Below are 19,530 nucleotides of genomic sequence, written 5' to 3'. Positions count from 1 at the left end.
GATACTGCCAAGTTTATTATCACTACGTTTCACTCACTTATGTTCATTGAGTGGATAAATTACAAACTTACGTGTCATATACATTGAGCAACCAGTTGAGACACATATCGACGCAGAGCGGAACATTGACCAGGTCCTTATGCAATTGTTCAAGTCCGTCATAAGTTGTGGTCAGACAGTTGATGACATCTGGGACACTCAGGAGCTGATCATTTTGGTTCAGTTTGTGCTGCTTGAAAACTTCATTCGTTGTGTTCAGCTCTAACAGATCCACTAGTCAGAAGAGGGGAGAGAATTGGGGACAGTCATTGCCTTACATAGCAACACTGAAGCACAAGCCATTCTACTCTCTAGCATTTAGCTGGACTGTTCAACTCATGACCTGATGCTTCTCGGTTAACTTCAGTTGTTAATGGAATACACAACACTTCTATTCTTTCATTTCCAATATCTTCTTCAATCTGCCTTAGTGATTTTCCATCTAACCTCTTAGCTTCTGGATCTTTCTCCATCTTTTGACCTTTGAACGTCTTCCTTTTTAGCATTCTTGTTTTTTTTTTTTAGATTCTTTGTGCTTTTCATTATAGAAAGGTCTACGTCATTAAGCTTGTGTCAAACATTGGAACATTTCATGTTAATATACTGCTCACCTCACCTTAATTCACAATGAAAGCTGGCTCACCACTTCCTACATATCCACTTTTGCTATTTTTTTTTAACATTTTCTAAATTTATTTTGAAGTGATGCTCATAGAAACACTGAAAATGCACATATTAATGAGGGACTCAGTGGTTTCAATACATGTCTCCTATCTACACAGTGTGATGTTGAAATTGGGGTGACCCATCATCTCCTCAAACAGTTGCCATTTTTGTAGGCAAAACACTCAAAATCCTTTATTCTAGCTCTTTGAAATGCAAAGCAATTTTTATTACCTGTGGCAACAAGAACAGCAACCTGAATCTTAGTTCTAATTATAACCAACTGTCTTCAACCAGCCATTCTTCATACCACCGTCAAACTAATTATTCCTTAACAGTTTTTAGAAATGTAGATAGTGACATTAAAAAGTCATTGAAGAAAGTTGTGAAAAATGAGGCAAACATACAGAATCAGATGTTATAGAAAATTAACAGCTCTCTATTACCTGAAGAGAATCAAATTAGAATTATCCTGAACAACCAAAACTGGCCCAAATCAGGCCTTCTACCCCTGCTGTTCTGCCTTTCAAACAACTAAGATGGACTCAGACAACAAGTTAAGATGGATTCAGATGGGCTCACAGACCAATTTGCTTCCATCTTTATTCTTCATGTGTAAATCACAGATGGTGGGCAAGGTCAGTGTTACAGCATTTAGGGTGTGCAAGGAACCCCTTCTTAAGAAGCATCCAGGTAACACTACTAAGAGGAAGAATAACAGTGTCTGAGAGAACAATGTACAAACGTCTGTGAGAGCAGACACAGGCTAAGAATCTGTGGCAGGAAATGCTGTAAGGGAGTGTTTTGCGTTTTCAGTTTTTCTACCTTTGTGGTTTTGCCACATTTGCATAAACTCAGCAAGAGCTGTTGTGGATTTGACTCAAGTCGAACACAAAGGTTGCTATGTCTAACCTTATGTTTCTACCTGAAGTTACTGATAAAGTATGTTTAAAGATTTGTCTTGATGGCTACTTCTATGTCTATGTGAGTCTATGTGCCATGTGTGTGGGGATGTCCTTGAAGATTAGAAAGCATTACATCAGAGTTGTGGGCAGTTGTTAGCCACTTGGTGTGGGTGTTGGAAACTGAACCCTGTTCCCCTAAAAGAGCAGCAAGCCTTCTGCTGAATCATCTTTCTAGCCCCCTGTAAAGGATTTTTACCATGACTGACTCATCAGCTAAGGTCAGGTATGCAATTCTGCCACCATGTCAGCTTTGGATACTGTAGTATTTCATGCTTCAGACTTCTGGACTAGGAGTGCTTGGTGGAAGAACAAATTGAAGAGACTATCTTGGAGGTGAAATTTGAAATAGGCCTTAAAGGATAAGATAGGTAAGACAGAAGAGGTCTAAGGAAGCAAGGTGGGGGAGATACTCTTCCAGGAGGAGACACTGCTTCGGAAAACAGAAGACTAAGTTAGTCAAGGAATCCACCAGGGAAAGGAAACTGCAGCATATGTGACACGTGGGTGGCATGCGTGACACGTGGGTGGGTGGCATGTGTGACACATGGGTGGCATGTGGTCTTACTGAGGCAGACACTGTACACACAGCCCCCACCCCCGGCAAAAAAAGATTGTTATGAAGACTTTAACTCCAAGCTACTCCTCAGCCAGCTGCAAAGGAAAAGGCTAGCAGCCCCGCAGACTGCTATCTATTTATTGACCTAATTCTCAACACACAGGTATGGGAAATGACAGACTAGCGCTAATTTAAAATTATCTCATGGAAATTACCATTATGTAAAATGAATATCTTCATATTCCAGTTTTCAGCACTGAAAAACATCTAAGTGGGGCTTGAAACATTTAAGTAACTACTTCCTTGCCTAATGAATAAACTATCCCTAGCCCCCAATATAACATATTTTGACAATTAGCCATAATGAATGAACAGCTTCCTTTGAATCTTGGTAGTTGTAGCCACTGACTAACCAAAATTTTGAATTTTAAGTACAATTATGAAATGTGTCCATGCCAGCTGTTGAACCAACATGGGATGATTTTTTTTTCCAAGTTGTTTACAGTGGAGAAGAATTATGTTAAAATGACATAGACGAACACACATCTACAATATCTCAGTAGGGAAGATTTTTTAAAAAGACTCAATCCAGAGACATGACAACTATATGTCAACTATATCACTGCTAAATGTAAGCGCCTAACAAAAATAATTTGCATAAGTATTCCACGAGCTAGAAAATGGTGCCAAATAATAATAATAAGAGACCTGGGAATCATCTAGAATTTTCATTATCATTTTCTCCTCATTTCTTGGTAATATACACTGTTTTCAATTCTTGACCCTCTGGAGAGCACTAGCAAAACCATTCTTTACAGCATATGACAAAGGGACGTGCTGAATAAAGACAGTAGATGGAGAAGTACAGTTCTCCACAGATACAAGAAATATATTCAATTACTGCCAGAATGCTAAGATTTCTGAATTCCAATACTAATTACGCCAGCCACACAACACAGAGTGACAATAGACCAAATTTCCAAAAGACTGCTTCCTGGATCAGGCCACCCTCCACTTAGCTCAGCAAAGCCTCCCTTGTTTCCCACTCTGGGGTTCAGGCCGTAATTTGCCACATCTCATGGATGATCATGTCTTCAATTTCCAGTGATTTACTCTGACACTCCGACACAGTGCCTAAGCCAAGCATGCATCTTCCTGAAGTGTCACATTTAGGTACCTTTTAAAGAACAGACTACATTTAAATCACAGGAAATTGTGATTTCGTCTTTTCAGAGGGAGAAAAATGACAGCCCGCCCAGTCATGCGATAAATGGAACAAACAGGCCACTCATTTCCTAACCAAGTTTCAAACTTCTATAAATTCCTGAATATGAAGCACCGGGGATCAAACAGAGATGCGCCATCACTTCCTGTCCTGGAGGTGGGGGTGGGGGTGGAAACTAATAAAAACAGAAGGAACACTGTTGAGCCCCAGACCTGGGGCTTTGGACATCTCTCTAGGTCTTCGTCATGTGTTCTAGCCTTCCTAGCAACCACCCATGTCCTCTTTCGCAGGCACCAAGAAACATTACTGCACACCAGCTTTCAGACTTAGATGTTTGATCTGCAGAAATGACGCCCTGCTCATGTCACAACACTGGCATCTCTTCAGACGACATCTCTTCCAGTCTCCCATTCCTGCCTCTTGTCTCCTGGTGAACACCAGCCCATCCCCACTGTTCAGTTCCCTACTCAAGAACTATAACCATTCTCTTTTAGGAACCTCTCTACCTCTGTGTGTTCCAAATCAAAATCTCTTTCTTCTGAAATCTGGTCTACAAATCTTTAGCTTTCCTAACACCTTTCATCTGGTGTGGGAGGTCCTTCTGTCTATGTGCTGCTTGTATTGGTTAATGAATAAAGAAACTGCCTTGGCCTGATAGGGCAGAACTTAGGTGGGAAAGACGGAACTGAATTCTGGGAGGAAGAAAGCAGAGTCAGAGAGACGCCATGGATCTGCTGCCGGAGAGAGACGTGCTTTGCTGGTAAGCCACTGCCATGTGGTAATACACAGATTAGTAGAAATGGGTTAAATTAAGATGTAAGACATAGCCAATAAGTAGAGTTAATGGGCCAAGCAATGATTTAATTAATACAGTTTCTATGTGGTTATTTTGGGGCTAAGCTAGCTGGGCAGCCGGGACAAACAAGCGGCACCGCTCCTTGCAATATCCATCCTTCACCCTTCACAATTTACCAACTATCAAGCCCTATGCAAACAAATTGCACCCCCCCCAGGCAATCCTATAAAGCTAGACCATCATCCCTTTCCCTATTACATCTAGTCGGCTCAGCATCCATCTTCTTTGGTAAGAACCATCTACTCATCCTATTCCCGCTGCTCTCCATGCTAAAATACTATTTAGCATATACACCTGCTAGTTGGTATTGTCTTTGGAGTCTCTCAAAGTCGAAAATGGCTGTATACTTCCCTAGTCTACACAGAAAAAAAATTATCCAAACTTAAAATCATGAGACTCAAAATACTCCTTAGAAATTAGTCATGGTTTCAAGTCATCATGCAACTTGGGAGGTAGAAACGGGAGAAATACAAGTTCAAGAAGAGTCTAAGCAATGCGGTGAGTTCCAGGCCATCGTAGGAAAGTAAGAGCCTGTCTTAATACGTGATGTTAGTAACAGTTAATAAGAATACCCCCAAATCACAAATTTCAAGAAAAAAATTGTAAAAGGTCCCTGAACTGACCTAAATAGAATTTAAGGAAACTTCCGAGTACTGGACAAAGAACTAAGTTCTTCCCCCACATGACACTCTCTGGCCTGTCCCCAAGCCTTTGCCTGGATGCTTCTATCCATCCCCCTTGTTCTTATCTCAGGTTAGTGTTCACATGCCTAAATCCAAGGTAGCTTTTATGGTTGAGTAAATACGGCTGTTACAGGACACCATCCTTTTATATGATAAAGGGACTGCCTCCCTCTCAGCCAGGGCTTCCTCTGGTTTCTCTGCCATGGCCTGCTACAAAACATCTTTTAGTCAACTGCTAACACACACACACACACACACACACACACACACACACACTATATATATATATATATATATATATATATATATATATATTCTATGAAACGTATAATGTGACTTGAAGAAAATAATAAAAATACAAAGACCATTATATACCAAAGAAAAAGAACATACTAACATCATATGTAATCATAATCCATCATGATCATGGGAGTAATCTCTATCCTTTGCGTTACTTTCAGTCCTTAAAGGCAAATATGTACCATAAACAGAACAGCCTTTAGTTCTGCAGGGCTTTCATCTATAGGTGAACGGAAGTGAACTATACAACTTTCTTTTGTCATTTGACTTCCCCTCTTAGTTTTATAGCTCTCATGTGCCATGTTGATGGGGACGGGTAGTTCATCCAGCTTTTGCTGCTGTATAATAACAATTTTTGAATAAGTCAAATGTAATAAGGCTTACTTCCACAAAACGTGACTTTAAATCTTGCCCATATCTTCTGGTGCACACCTATGCCAAACTCAAATAATTTGTTTAGTATGACCTAGTGACTTCAGTTTTATACCAGTAATTAGAGGAGGGCTCAGACAGGCAAGAACACAGACTTTTGTTTCTCATAAACATGTAAATCATTTGGAAAGACGGACAAGAAGTATGTAAAAAAGAATATTAAGGATTATGATTCTGATAGAGTGTCATTGTGCCTAAGACAAGCACAATAAAAAAAATATCATAAAAAGAAAGACTGGGAGGGATGAGATGGAGTTACCAGGAGGGAGTACAGAGAAGCCATGTACTAGAAACACAGCTGCCAGTCTGAGACCCACACAGTAGCCACAAGGAGATTACAAACGTGAAGAGCTGGAACCAGAGCTTTTAGGCAGAAGAAACAGGTTAAAACTTGCTAGGTCAGAGATCAATTTGAGTTGATGGGAGCAAAATAAAGAAAGTGGACAGAGAGCCAAGACAGGAAAGGCAAAGGTCACAGGATTTTAAGGGAAAAATCAATCTATAAGCCTAAAAACACCATGTCTACCTGCAACGCTGTCTTTGAATTTGAGCTTTTTGAGTGTTGGAATGAGCTGCCTGCCTTGCTGTAGCTCCCAAGTGATCTTGGAGCCAAACAATGAGGAAAGGCAGAACAATGGCAAATGTGCTCTCTCTTCATGCTGGCAAGAGAGCACTATGCTGGGTGGGGGTGTGCACAAAATGAGAGGTGACCGGGACCTGAAAGTCACTGTGTGTACAGACAGGTCAACCTCCCAACAGCTGACTAATAATTATGTAAGGCAAGCAAGTGAAAAACAGTCACAGGTCTATCATAAAACCCTGGAAAAATTAGAAGCTGCTAGGATGAGCATGAAACTGTTCTAAAAGAGGGGCATACATTGACAGTATCAGGAAAGAATAAAGGATGACAGACTTACAGAGGATGAGCCAGGGCATTTCCAGTAAACACAGATGAGAGAGGAAGGGGCTGATTCGGTAAACAGGTAAATCTGACAAGTGCTATTCAGGCCCCAGACTGGAGCCCTGTGGGAAAGCAGAAATCAGTGGCTGCCAGGAAAGCCCTTCAGATATTTAAGTTTGCACAAACTGGGGACATTCTTCACTGCACATTTAAAAACATCTTTTAGCTTGGAAACTGGAGGGGCGGCTCTTCTGTTCTGATCAGGTCGTCGTCATCGGCCCCCCTCCCCCACCCCCCAGGAATTACAGGAAATCAGCAGCAAGTTCGCTGTGCTACAGTACAGTCTCTGGCTGGTGGGGGATTCATGTCCCAGTCACTTATCCTCATTTTATAACCACCAGGCCTGGAAAGACCTCCTAGACTTGACGGCTAGATGTTAGGCTCAAAACTGTGATCACTGCAGACACACTGAGCAGACAGACAACCCCTCCTCCTCTGTCTGCAAACTTCTTCCTGAACAGGTCCCTCTGAAACACCTGCTGTAACCACTACAACCTGAGGGCTACCTTTGAGCCTGTGGGGATTATAAAAGATTTTGCGGTTTATCTCCTGCTGTTGCTCAGCCCTCAGACTTCTCATTCAAGAACAAAAACCCTTTGTTTTCCTTATTTAACCCCTCCCTAAGTGATTTAACAACTCTTTGCTCAGCTCTGCTCCACCAGCCAACGTACAATGTATCAATAACTTCTATCTGGAAAATCTGAAATTTTATTTTCTTTATAATGTGTGTGTTTGCGTGCATGTGTGTATGTGTGTGCGTGTGTGCGTTTGTATGTGTGCATGTGTGTGTGTGAGAGAGAGAGACACACACACACAGGGAGAGAGAGACACAGAGAGAGAGAGTCAGACAGACAGACAGGGAGAGAGGGATAGAGGGAGGACAGAGGAGGAGAGAGGGAGCGAGAGCGCAAGTGTACACGTGTACAGCTGTGTGCGTATGGAGGTCAGATCACAGCTTTCAGGAGCTGCTTCTTTCCTTCCAACAGGAGATTCGGGAATCGACATCATTAGGTGTGTACACAAAGTACTTTTGCCAGATGAGACATGTCAGCTGCCACTCTCCACTGATTGTTTTTAAGAAGCAAATTCATTAGCCCTAACAGCATTTTTTTGAGGGTAGTTTGCAAAGCCTCTCTGAGCAACCCAGGCAGATATCAGTTATTAAAAGAGGGGAAAAAAAAAACCCACAAGCATATATAGAATTTCCAATTCTCTCCATCTTCAAAGTACACATACATATGTTACTTCGCATAATAATATCTAGCAAGGCTTAAATGTTCCTTGGTTAATCATCCAAGCAAAGGCAGAATCGGGAAAGCATAAATCAATATTCTATTTACAAGAATTCACATAGCTGCTTACTTTTTAATATTCCAGGGAAAAATTACATTTGGGTAAAGTGACCACCAGATAATAGCCCTATGAGCATGCCCTCCACAGGAAAAATTCATTAATGACACCGAATGAATTCTTCATATTTATAAGGAAACTGAGATTTTTTTTTTCCCCATCAGTTTTGTGGTTCCAGTTACTAGACAGATGAGCAATGGGATTGCTTAGCATTTCTCTGTTACGTGATTGTACTGAGACAGTTTGGAATCCTACAGTTTTAAGTGGACCAAAAGGACTTAACAGCCTCCTACTTTGATTCAATGATTCGATCTTTTAAAATTGGGTGGCAGCATAATTTCTGAAAACGCTTTTCCCGTGCTTCGATTAATTTTGTACTCCAAATGCAAGTGGCATTGCTCATCTGTTCCGGGAGTCCACACTGATGGTGCCAATCAAGAGGCCTTTGAAGCAACAGGGCTAGCTCCCTGAATGAGGGGCGCTGAAAACCAGATTGAATCAGCAAACATACCACACCCTCTTCATTTGTCTTTGTCTTAACACTAATAACAACAAAGGCAACCCCCCAAAACAAGGAGAGTCACTTAGAGATGATAACTCACAACACAGCGCTTTTTGCAGCCTTCGAATTTTGATTGCTGTGCGGTAGGCAGAGAAACGGACATTATTCAGATCAGCTGAAATGGAAAAGAGACCGAGTTAGACGCCGTCTTGATTATTTTACTTATACTGAATGCCAAGAATGAACATATTTGCTTATTTTTGGATTATGGAAAAATCCATCTGTTCACAATGAACAAAAAAATCTTCCTAATCTCACATCAGTTTATGAATGCAATCAAATGATTGTTCACACCTTACTGGGATACAAGGCAGGACAGTCTTCTGCAGAAAGCTCTAGAAAAGTATTTTCAAGTAGGTGGTGGGTTTTGAACTAGCCTCCTGCCCCACCCTGTGTTGAGTTGTTTGAACTGAAAAAGGAGACAAGAAAGGCCTGAGAGGTAAGGGCTGACCTCCATTCCCCCATCTCCTTTCTCCCCTAACATAAGTCAATTTAAAAAAAAAAGACCCCGTTTCCATGGACAGATGATAGAAACTTGAAGTCATTAAAACCGAGGTCACTCCGACCTTCTCCATCCTCTCTTGAAGTCTTACACTTGGAGGATGAGGACCATAAAGAGCACGGGCAGAACCTGGATTCACTGGCTAAGCGGCTTCTCCATCCCCTCTTGAAGCTGTGCATGTGGTGTGTGTCCTGTGCTACCTACACTTGGCGGATAAGGATAATACATAAAGAGGTGGGGCAGATCCGAGGTACACCGGCTAAGCTGGCTTCTCCTTCAGTCTATTTGCCAGTAGAACGGTTGGCTTAGCCTAATCAGCCTTCTAACTGGCTTCATCACACCTATACAAGAACATAACATTTTCTTGCTTTTTCTTCTTTTATAAGACAATGCTTTGACCCAATGATTTTGCACTGCTTCTCTACTTAATCTGCCCTGTGTTGCAGGGGTGTGAGCTATTACTTTCAGGGATCATGAGGATGGGGAAAGGTTTCATGACCTTCTACTCTACGGAGGAAAAGAAAGGGGGTGCTTGCTAGTACTGGTCAGACTATCAGACTGACCAATCACAGGGCTTCTTCACAGTCATCTGCCCCCAGGATGTTCAGTTTTCTGTCAACTGCCAGTCCATCTCTGCTCATAAGACTGTCCTTCTAGGCTCTGCTACCCTCATGAATTTTGCTTCTTCTGCTCTTTCACAGATCTAGTTAAAAACAACCCTATAATCCACGTTCCTAGCTTGAAACCAGTGACTAGTACAATTTTTTCCTGTATCATAAAGACAGATTGACAGGAAGAAATCTCAAAGATTACTAATTTTTTTTTCTCTTGGTCTTTAAATGAAGTAAAGCAGTGGTTTTTCTCCTCCTTTTCTTCTGCGGTCTCAATGACCAAACAAGAGCCCAGTGTTCAAAGGGAAAAAAAGAAGTGTGTGCTTGTTCTTGAAAGAGGACAGGGTGGGGCACAGGATGCTACTTTTCTTGAGAATCCTTCGGAAATTCCCTCAGTTTCCCAAGGAGTCAACTTGGAACACTGAGTCAGCCTGAAGAAGGCGGTCTGAGAAATCAGCTGAAAGTCACTGCCCACTGACAATTAGCCCGGGAGCAGAGCTCTTGCCTTCCTCTGTCAAAAGAAGTGCAGTTTATGACTTAAAAATGATATTACGTAAGCTAATTTGTCAAGAATCTCCCATAGAGAAAGCAATAAGAGGATTTAAATGAGTAAACATGAAATTATTAAATTGCTACTGTGTTTTCCTTTTCTTTAGTGTGAAAAGCTGAACGATGAGTCAACACCAACACGAGGGAGGCGAGACCTATAACAATCACATTTCTTCTGGCAAACCAAGTGCCTTTTGGCTGGTGCCTTTCCAAAGCACATATTCTCTTAGGGAAAAAAAGGCAAGGCTTGCTTTGTGGGTTGACCTTAGGAGTTCAGCTGCCTTTCAACTCAGGACTCTTGTGGCAACTTGTCATGGCCCTATCTGGCCATGCCACAACATGAGTCTTTTTCATCCATACAAGAAGAGCAGGTGAGACGCTGATGTCTTTTTATGAATATACAGCCCTTGCCCCTGTAGACCCACTCATCACTGCTAATTAAAGCAATACTCACCAAGGGATTGAAAGAGTTCAGTCATTTTAGGATGATCCCAACAGGTGGTCTGTGTTTGATGGCTGGAGGAAAACCAGAAATTTAAAGATAAACAACAGACTTCAAAAGACAACGTCGGCTAGTCTCCTAAAATCCCAAATACATTTTCAAAATATGCAAAAACCCGTTATGAATCACTAGAAACCCAGAGCTCAGTTATTATTAAATATTCAAGGTTGGATAGTAGGGGCTTAGAGAGTAAAGTGCTTGCCCTACAAGTATAAGGATGAAAACAGACACCCGACACCCGGTACCCATGAGTTCTGGGTGGGTTTGGAAACCCACTTATAACCCCAGCACAGGTGAGAGAGATGGAATTTCTGGAGGAAACTGGCAAGCTAGCCTTTGGTGAGCTCTGGGTTCAAGTGAGAGATCGTGCCTCAATACAAAGGCCTGAAGACGAGTCAAGGAAGACACCTGACTTCCACACATGCAGACACATACATACACACACACACACACACACACACACACACACACACACCTGCTCCCACGTACATGGGAACACTCAGAAACACACATATCACACAGACACATGCACATATGAAAAACACTCTGGATAATCATTTTTATTTTCTGCAACTGTATTATAAAAAGACAGATAAAATTCTGCCTTCTCTCTCTGAAAAACAATAACAGCTACAACTCAAAACCCAGACATAAAGAATGACTACCAGGGACCCTTGGGAGTTGAGCTGGGAATGGCCAAATCAATGTGGGCTCCAGAATAATTTCTGGAGGCAGATGGCGATTTTCATTCAGAGCAGACGTTCTGACAGGAGAAGGGCTGTTAAGAGTTACCTACCATATTATGAAGAATTACTACACTTTAAAAGCCCTAATCAAATTTCTAAAGGGCAGAGAAACGAAGACTAAATCTGAACATCATCTCCTCACCCTGCCATCTACTGAGTCTCCCTTTTTTCAACCCTAGTGCTCGCTCTCCTCTCCCTATTCATTCAGGTTTCTAGTCTCTCTTTACACTGGTGTCCTTCTCTTGTCTTTTTAGTTCTATCTCCATCTTCCTAGCTTTATTCAGTAACCAGTACTTCCATTTGGAGAAGAAGTGGATAATTTTTACATATGTGTCCTATTCTTTATTCAGAAAACACATCTTTATTTTACTGCTATAATTCATATATTAGTTGGAAATCTTAAAGGAATAAGATGGTAGTAAAACAAATAATGGATATGGCTTAAGCTAAGTATGCGTGTATATGTAAGCGTGTGTTTGTGTATGTGTGTGATGTAAGCAAGTGTGTGTGTGTGTGTGTGTGTGTGCATAAGTGTGTTGAGTTTAAAAGCACATAACTTTGATGGGTTATATTTAAAAATAGTTTACTGTCCCTTATCTAGGCCATAACAGAGTAATAATATCTAATAGTTCTCAAAAGACTTCTGAGATGAACCTTACTTCTTAAGAAACTGTTTACTAGGCTATATGAAATTGCACAGTACATAAGAGATGATATTAAAATATTCATAAAAACAAATTTAAGAGAAAGCATTGCTTTTATAACCTATGTAATATATCAAAAAAGTAGTTTGCATTCCTGGGCAAAAACCAGAATCATTGCTGTGTATACTTGATAACAGAACACTGTAGTAATTCATAATGGGTATCAATAAATAAATAGTAGGTAAAATGTCCTGAGGATCTCAAACAGAGTAAGTCTATGATGGGAAGATGTTTTAGAACCTGTTGGAAAGCTATCTGGCTGCTCTACTCTTAAGCTTAACTCTGGTGCAAAGGAGCAAGTATGTCTACTTGACATGAATACCAGCAAAACTGCAGTATCTTTTAACTACCCATACTACCATGGGCAAATGTAAGCTGTCTGACCTAAAATGACAGTTCATAGTACAGTCATCATGTACTCGGCAGAAACTCAGCCACTAGTAAGAGATAAAGAATAGTTCGGCAAAAATGTAGTATAATTCCATTGTGCAACCAAGGGTTGCCAATCTTAGGCGCCCAAGACTTAATTGTTATTTTTTCTTTTAATTCAAGCAATTTCTGTCCTCATGAAAATACTACTTCAAAAATACACAACCCATCGCAAGGCTCATGGGCCAAACAAAAGCTCTCAGCAATGCAGAGTTGGATAGCACACTTAAGTATTATGTATGCATTCTTTAAAACTACAGATGTGAACTTTCCCCTTGGACAACCCTGTGTGGCCACATGGGCAAAATACCACTGGCCAGTCAGGCGAACAGTTGAGAATTCCAAAGCATGCTGCTAAAGGCTCTGTGCTGAAGGCACCAGGTCCCGGGAGCTGAGGGAGTGCACACATTTGGCAAACAGATGGAGGGAGGGAAAGGGAGTCTCCTTTGTGAATTCAGTACCAGTTGATTCATTAGGCAGAACTGCAAAGGCTTAAAGTAAACACAGCCTCTGGTTACAAATGGAAAAGCTGTGGTTTACAAAACAACAGCTAAAAAAAAAAAAAAAAAAAGAGTAGACATGGGTGGTGTGTGCGTGTGGTTTTTTTTTTTTCCCTTTTCTTCCTTTTTAAGTGCAGAAAGAGGGTCAGAACAAAATCTACACTAAACCTTAAGGCTGTAAGTATTTGAACAGCTGCAGACTGCTTGGCGGGCAACTCCTGCCAAAATGCTTCCAGCTTGCCCAGAGCAAGCAACCAAAACAGAACCAAGGTGGCATCTTCACTGAAAATAACAGTGCCTATCTTCCGAGCAGTCTGAAGGCTGGTGGGCACCATTGGGCCACACTGTAATATGGCTACCAAAAATTCTACTTCAGAAATGCAACTGGTCCAGGAGGCTGACCCAGAACAAAATGAAAACTTAAAAAAATCCAGATGAATACTTAAATTCAACAATTTCATGAAGCACAGGCTAGTGTTAGAGATGAGCTCTTCCTACCGGGATGTCCAGCCATCTCCGTTTTTCTATTGGTGGAGAAATAACAAAACTGTTGAGGTCTTTGATGAGGAAAATTCTACCGGGTCCCCTGTGAAGCTTATGTTATTTCTGCACTATTTGAAATGTCGAAAACAATATTCATCGGGGCAGTCTTGTCCACAGGATTGCAAATCGTGTCCCCTGAAATGCAACGGTTATCGCTCCACAGACACTGAAGACCTTACCAACTTTGCTTCTCTGAGAAAACTCATCTTCACACCCCTTAACCTGCTCCACAGAGCTGTGGCTCTCTGCCTCCTTGGGGTCTGTTCTAACTTCTTCCTGACTCTCATATCAATTAGTTGTGAAAGATGATCCAACAGACATGATGTCCACACACGGACATATAGCCAAACACTGCTAGCATCTCTTCAATGTCATGCTTCCAAGTGGATTTCATGATGTCTGTCAGTGATCACTTCACGCCAGTTATAAACATAAAGACAGACAAGAACAAATGCTAGAGGTGAGTGAGCTGATTGAAATCACTTGTTCTTTCTGTGTACATAAAAGTCAAGACTTTGCTCCTTTTGAAAACCATCAGCATGTGGGACAGTCCTTCTTGAGGCTATACACCCGTGCTTTGGTGTAATTACTGTAAGTAACAGCTTCACCCTGACAGTTTACGCATTCCATACCTTTTAATGAACTAGGTTAAGGAGGAGTAGAGTTTTCTATCTGCTACTATTGAGAATATGTAATTTCATAAGTCATAAACTATAGAAAATAAAATGCAAATCATGCAAGAAAGTATCCAAACAAATGAAACACAAAAGTGCTGTCTTCTAAATCTGCAGAGAGGCCATGAACCGACCAACTGCATAGTCCACCTTTGTGGGTTTGTTTGTTAGATAAAAAGGAAAGAGATGGATTTCTGGGCAAACCACTGCTCTGGAAAGATGGCTTTTAAGTCTCTTTGTCCTTAGAGGAATCCCTTCGCATTCCCCAGCTGAAAATTCAAACTGAATGAAAGGTATTCCTCCTGTCCAAAAACTGACGGGGCTAAATCTATCTACCTGCTACTACCTATCCAGTTTTATACCTGAATGGGATTCCCAAAGGTTTGTTATTTACTCTTTTCCTGACTATAAATATAAAGGCACACGAAAGCAAAAAACGGGAGGAGACCGACAAGCACAAATGGAAGAAAAGCAACTGCCCATGCTGCTAGGACCAGGACAACCACAGGAAAGAAAGATTTCTTGTCTGCTGGGCAAAGGGAGAGATAAAGGGCTGCTTCCGGATAAATGATACTAATCAATTAAGAAATAGGATATTATTCTAGTGAACAAACTGTACTTTCCTATGTGTGTGCAGCTCAATCCACATTGTGATGCTATTTGTGATTTAGAGGCTATGCTCACTGTTTTGCAGACATAGAAGAGAAGAGTCGAAGTCACTCAGATAACTCGCCGGGGTCCATGGGCCGGGAAGGAACGAGGCTCTGAGCACAGATGGTCTGATTTAAGCCTGAGTTCCTGATATGGAACTGGATTTGCAGAATTAAGATTTTTAAACTATTTCTTGATGAGTCCATCCAGATTTGAGGCGGCACTCCATCATTATAATCACCACAAGCAGTTTTATGGCCCTGCCTTCCTTCTCACCCCTAGCAAATCTCAGGCCTGGATCTGCTCAATGACTTTGCCTTCTCTGAACCGAAGCAGCTGTGGCTGAAAAGGATGGAGAAAAACCACTCTAGAGACAGACTACCGCGACTTTAAATATTTGATTCTAAGCCTCAGACCGCTGGCTGCTACTGTGTCGTGTACTAGTGTCCCTAAACTCCAAGACAATAGCCCCTTTCCTGCCTCCTTCTCCTTTCCTGACGGAAAAGGGGTTCCCGCCCCAATATTTTCTTGCCTTTGTCTTGTACTTCACTGGAAACTTAAAAACTGACAGATGAGGATTTTATCTCCTTGCTTCCAAATCCATGCCATTCCCTCCTCTGCCTGCCTTCCTTTCCCACTTAACTGAGAATCACTGATATAATACTGGCCAGTTCCCCCGCTCCCAATGGTTTTTTTTTTTTAAAAAAAAAATTGTACTGTATTATGAGACCTCACAATAAAACTAGTCTCAAAAAAATATGCTATAGCCCTACACACACACACACACACACACACACACACACACACACACACACACCGAAAAACTTTTTCTGCTGGCTCTCACCCCCTTCCCACGGCTCCACAAACCAGTCTATTACGCAACAGTTCTACCTCCTGCTGCTATGTTATCTACTCAATCCGCTTGCACCTGGCTTCTAACTTTCGCTCTTATCAAAACTATCAACACGCCCCAAGGTGCCCAGTGGGAAGGCCCTATCTCGGGATAAGAAATTTCCTAGGGAAGTTATGTAGTACATTAGAAGATAAGAAATGATAAGGAAAAAATAGATAATAAACCTGATTAAGGTGAAACATAAGCTCTGGTCTTATTGTAACAACCGCTTTACACAGGCTTTATAAAGGTTGTCAGGGAATCCAGCAAGAGAAGCCAACCAATAAGCTTGACACAGGTGTCTCCAGTACAAACCAGAAAACTTGAAATGAAACCGATGCCTTCAGTCCAGAGTGACAGCAGTCAACTGGGTAATTTCATCTCAAAGATCTAAGAGGAGGTAATTTACCATCATCGGCTGCTCAATCTTTGGTTTCTTCAAGTACAGGCTAAAAGAAGAAAATCTAGTACCTGAGGGCTCACTGATGTTTCTTGAGGCCTCACTCTGTGAGCAGTATCACACTTGCATGAGAGCAAGGGGTAACTCCACCCCTCCGTGTTCCCCAGGCTATAGACTGTGCATGAGAATGAGGGGTAACTCTGTGTTCCCCAGGTTATAGGTAGCTCCTCAGACCCCACAAGCACGTATCTTTTGGACTTCTGAAGGCAGTAAATTCAAGATCGCATTTTTTGGAGATGTAATTACATTTTTTTGGAGATGTAATTACAAACTGACAGGGTTAAGGAGAAAACCTGATTGTCAAAATTCCAAAAGAGAGAGCTTTGTCCATAATTCATACGAGACAAACTGTGAAGGTCAGAACGCTCCTTAAAAGATGTCACGGGCTCCTCCTAGTAATAAGGACATGAGGAAGGAAATACAAAATATAAACAGTGAAGAACTCTGTTGGATTCAACTGTAAAGTGCACTTAAAATAATTTGAGATTCAGGAGCAAGTCCAAAGGCACAGCTTGCAGAAGGCTGTAAGAAATAGGCATACTACATTGCCAAATTCAGAAAGCCAATACTGTGGGCAGGGATGACAGAATAGTTGGTAGAGAAGTGTGAGAGAAGATTTGCCTGTACTCGGTTTCACATTAAGTAGCAGAATTAATTCTAAGGATGGGTGGACCCGGGTGTACACTTTGGTGCAGGGGCACTAAAGATCGATTTGTAGGGTAAACATGTACACACATAATAAACAGAGGGGCCCCAGAACCCATAGGGAACCCCAGCAGCCTCTGCTGCACACCTCCACCTCCCTCTGATCCTCATATAAGGGGACTCAAACTACCCAACCCATCCCATCAGTCATCTGCCTTTGCCCTGGCCCTGGGGAGCCTGGCATGGCTCTGACTCAGGACAGCGACATGAGGGGTATGACCTTACCAAAGGAACTTATCATGTAGCCTTGTGATGTCCTTTCTAAAGGTGAATGCACATCTATTAACTCCTCAACAACAATGACAAAAATCTACCACTTCAATTGCTCATTTATTTGTAAAGCAGATTCATTACCTCGAATTTGTTCCTGATGGTCACGTGAAGCCTCTTCTATATTATTTTACTTCAGAGGCAGAACAGAAGGTATTCTATTTATTCTACAGTTTTTAATTATTATTACTTTCTGTGCTTTTGCTCAATTTAATAATAATTTTAATGATTTAATATTCACAAAATGAAGAATACACACACACACACACACATACACACTCTTTCTTTTGTGGCTGCCTCCAGAGCAATCCTTTGTGCCACATGGCAGATATTTAGGAACTGAATATGGTCCTGATCCTAAAAAAAGAGCAAACTTTAGGACTGGCAGTATGGCTCAGTAAGTGAAGGTGTCTGCCACCCAGACTGACAAGCTAAGTTTAACCCTTGGAACCCACGTGGTGGGTGGAGAGGAACAGTTTCTTTGAGATGTCTTCTCACCCGACTTATGTACTGTGGCAATCCCTTCCCTCACATAGACACAATAAACACATAAATAAATGTAACTTAAATTTGATTTATTTTTAAATGTGTGCAAGAGGGAAATGTGCATGTGAGTGCAGGTGCCCCCAAAGGCTAGAGGACTTTCTTGGAGCTGGGGTTATAGACAGTTGTGTGTAACCCAGTCAGGCGTCGGTGCTGGGAGCCAAACTTGGGTCCTTCGCAAGGGCAACACATACTCTTAATCACTGAGCCATTCTTTATCGCTGATAAATTTTTAAAAAGAAAATTCAAACTGAGATGGTGGTGTTATCACAAAGCAATGCTGCTAAGGAATCTAGAAGTTTCTAAGCCAGCGTTCGTGCATACGGATGTTAGGCAAGGCAATGGTGTTTTTAGAAAGTCAGCTCTGTCTACATTAACCAAAATCTCAGTTAACCAGTACAGTGGTGAATTTGCCAGATGCTTCCCTTGACAGCTTTTCGGTAGCCAGCTATGTCGGACTGCCTGCTTGCCCACTGTTTGGTTCCCTAAGCTGGCCAAGTTGTGCTCATTGGTCTGAGGCTGCCTCCAAACACAGGGGAAATTTAGTGATTCCCAAGGTACTTAAATCCTTTCATAGAGCAACTCCCAATCAGTGGAGTTGGCTCAGTGAGTTTTAAATATTTATTTTCCAATAGTGAGTCACAGACCATTTCTTAGTAAAATAGATTTTCGCATTTTCTTGCACTTCGATTTCATTTATTTCTTTATCACTTAAAGTAAAATACACAAACTCAAACCTCTTGAAAGGTACTCAAAGTGTGTCCCGAGGACCACCACTTATAAATCTGGAGTCTGGGAATATAATATGATAATATGTGCCCTGGACAAAAGGAAGGGAGGAAAACTCCTATAGGGAGATTACCAGAGAGAAGCACACTTATCTCACACTGTGTATCATTCCTTTGCTGGGGACTCCTTTGGTTCTGGTTTCAGTATTCTAGAACCCTTAAAAGTAAACTGCCTCTGACCTGCGGCTGCTGCTGGCGGATAAACACCCTCATGAGCTTCCACTTCCATGTTTGGCTGGGTATTGGAATTTCCCATACAGTCCATCTTCTTCACCCTTAGTTAGGCAAAACCAGTGCTCTTATACCGCCTAAGCTAGGTCCACAGTTCCAAAAGAAATTCACGCTGATTCGCTCCTCTATACTATGTAAGCAGTTTACCCAGGGCAAACATACAGAGCACACGTAGATTAACTACATGAAGGCGCTAAAGAAAACTCACTCCTAAAATTGAATTTCTACTCTAATTTTCTACCACTCAAGAGATTGGAGGAGACAGAGAACACACTGGACAGGTCAGAAAGGAATTCAAAGAGCTCTGGAAGATACCAAGAGAAAAACAGAAAACAAAAACACAGGAGAGGAGACAGACTAAAGAAAATATTCAATGTAGATCTACACAAAGATGGAGTATGACAACATGAAAGAAACATCAATACGTGTGACAGTAGAGAAAGTCCAAGCCAACCCTTTAGCATAGTGAGGGATATTTCAAAGTCAAGATCAAACTTTCTAAACTTAGAGAGTAAGGTGAGCTGCCACTGAACCGTCTTAGAAAAAAATAAACATTTGTTTTGGAAAGTCTCCTTTCTAGAGAGCAAATACAGCTCAGAGATGCGCATCAACGTAAGACACAGCTGTAGTCTGGCTGC

The 19,530-nt window shown here is 41.5% G+C and overlaps 1 protein-coding gene across 7 annotated transcripts in view; it reads right to left on the bottom strand.

The window, feature by feature from the left end:
• Utrn (utrophin) overlaps positions 1–19,530 on the bottom strand; it is a 504,577-nt gene that overhangs the window by 64,988 nt on the left and 420,059 nt on the right. For all 7 annotated transcript variants that reach the window (XM_087911817.1, XM_087911819.1, XM_087911818.1 and 4 more), the window contains 3 exons: positions 10,709–10,770; positions 8,633–8,707; positions 72–273 (listed from right to left, as the gene is read on the bottom strand). In XM_087911817.1, coding sequence (XP_087767943.1) covers positions 72–273; positions 8,633–8,707; positions 10,709–10,770 — 339 coding nt within the window. The remainder of the gene's footprint in view (positions 1–71; positions 274–8,632; positions 8,708–10,708; positions 10,771–19,530) is intronic.

The sequence above is a fragment of the Myodes glareolus genome, chromosome 1, assembly GCF_982192425.1.
Source record: "Myodes glareolus chromosome 1, mMyoGla1.1, whole genome shotgun sequence".
Lineage (NCBI taxonomy): Eukaryota > Metazoa > Chordata > Mammalia > Rodentia > Cricetidae > Myodes > Myodes glareolus.
This window is presented reverse-complemented; position numbering and strand designations above follow the sequence as displayed.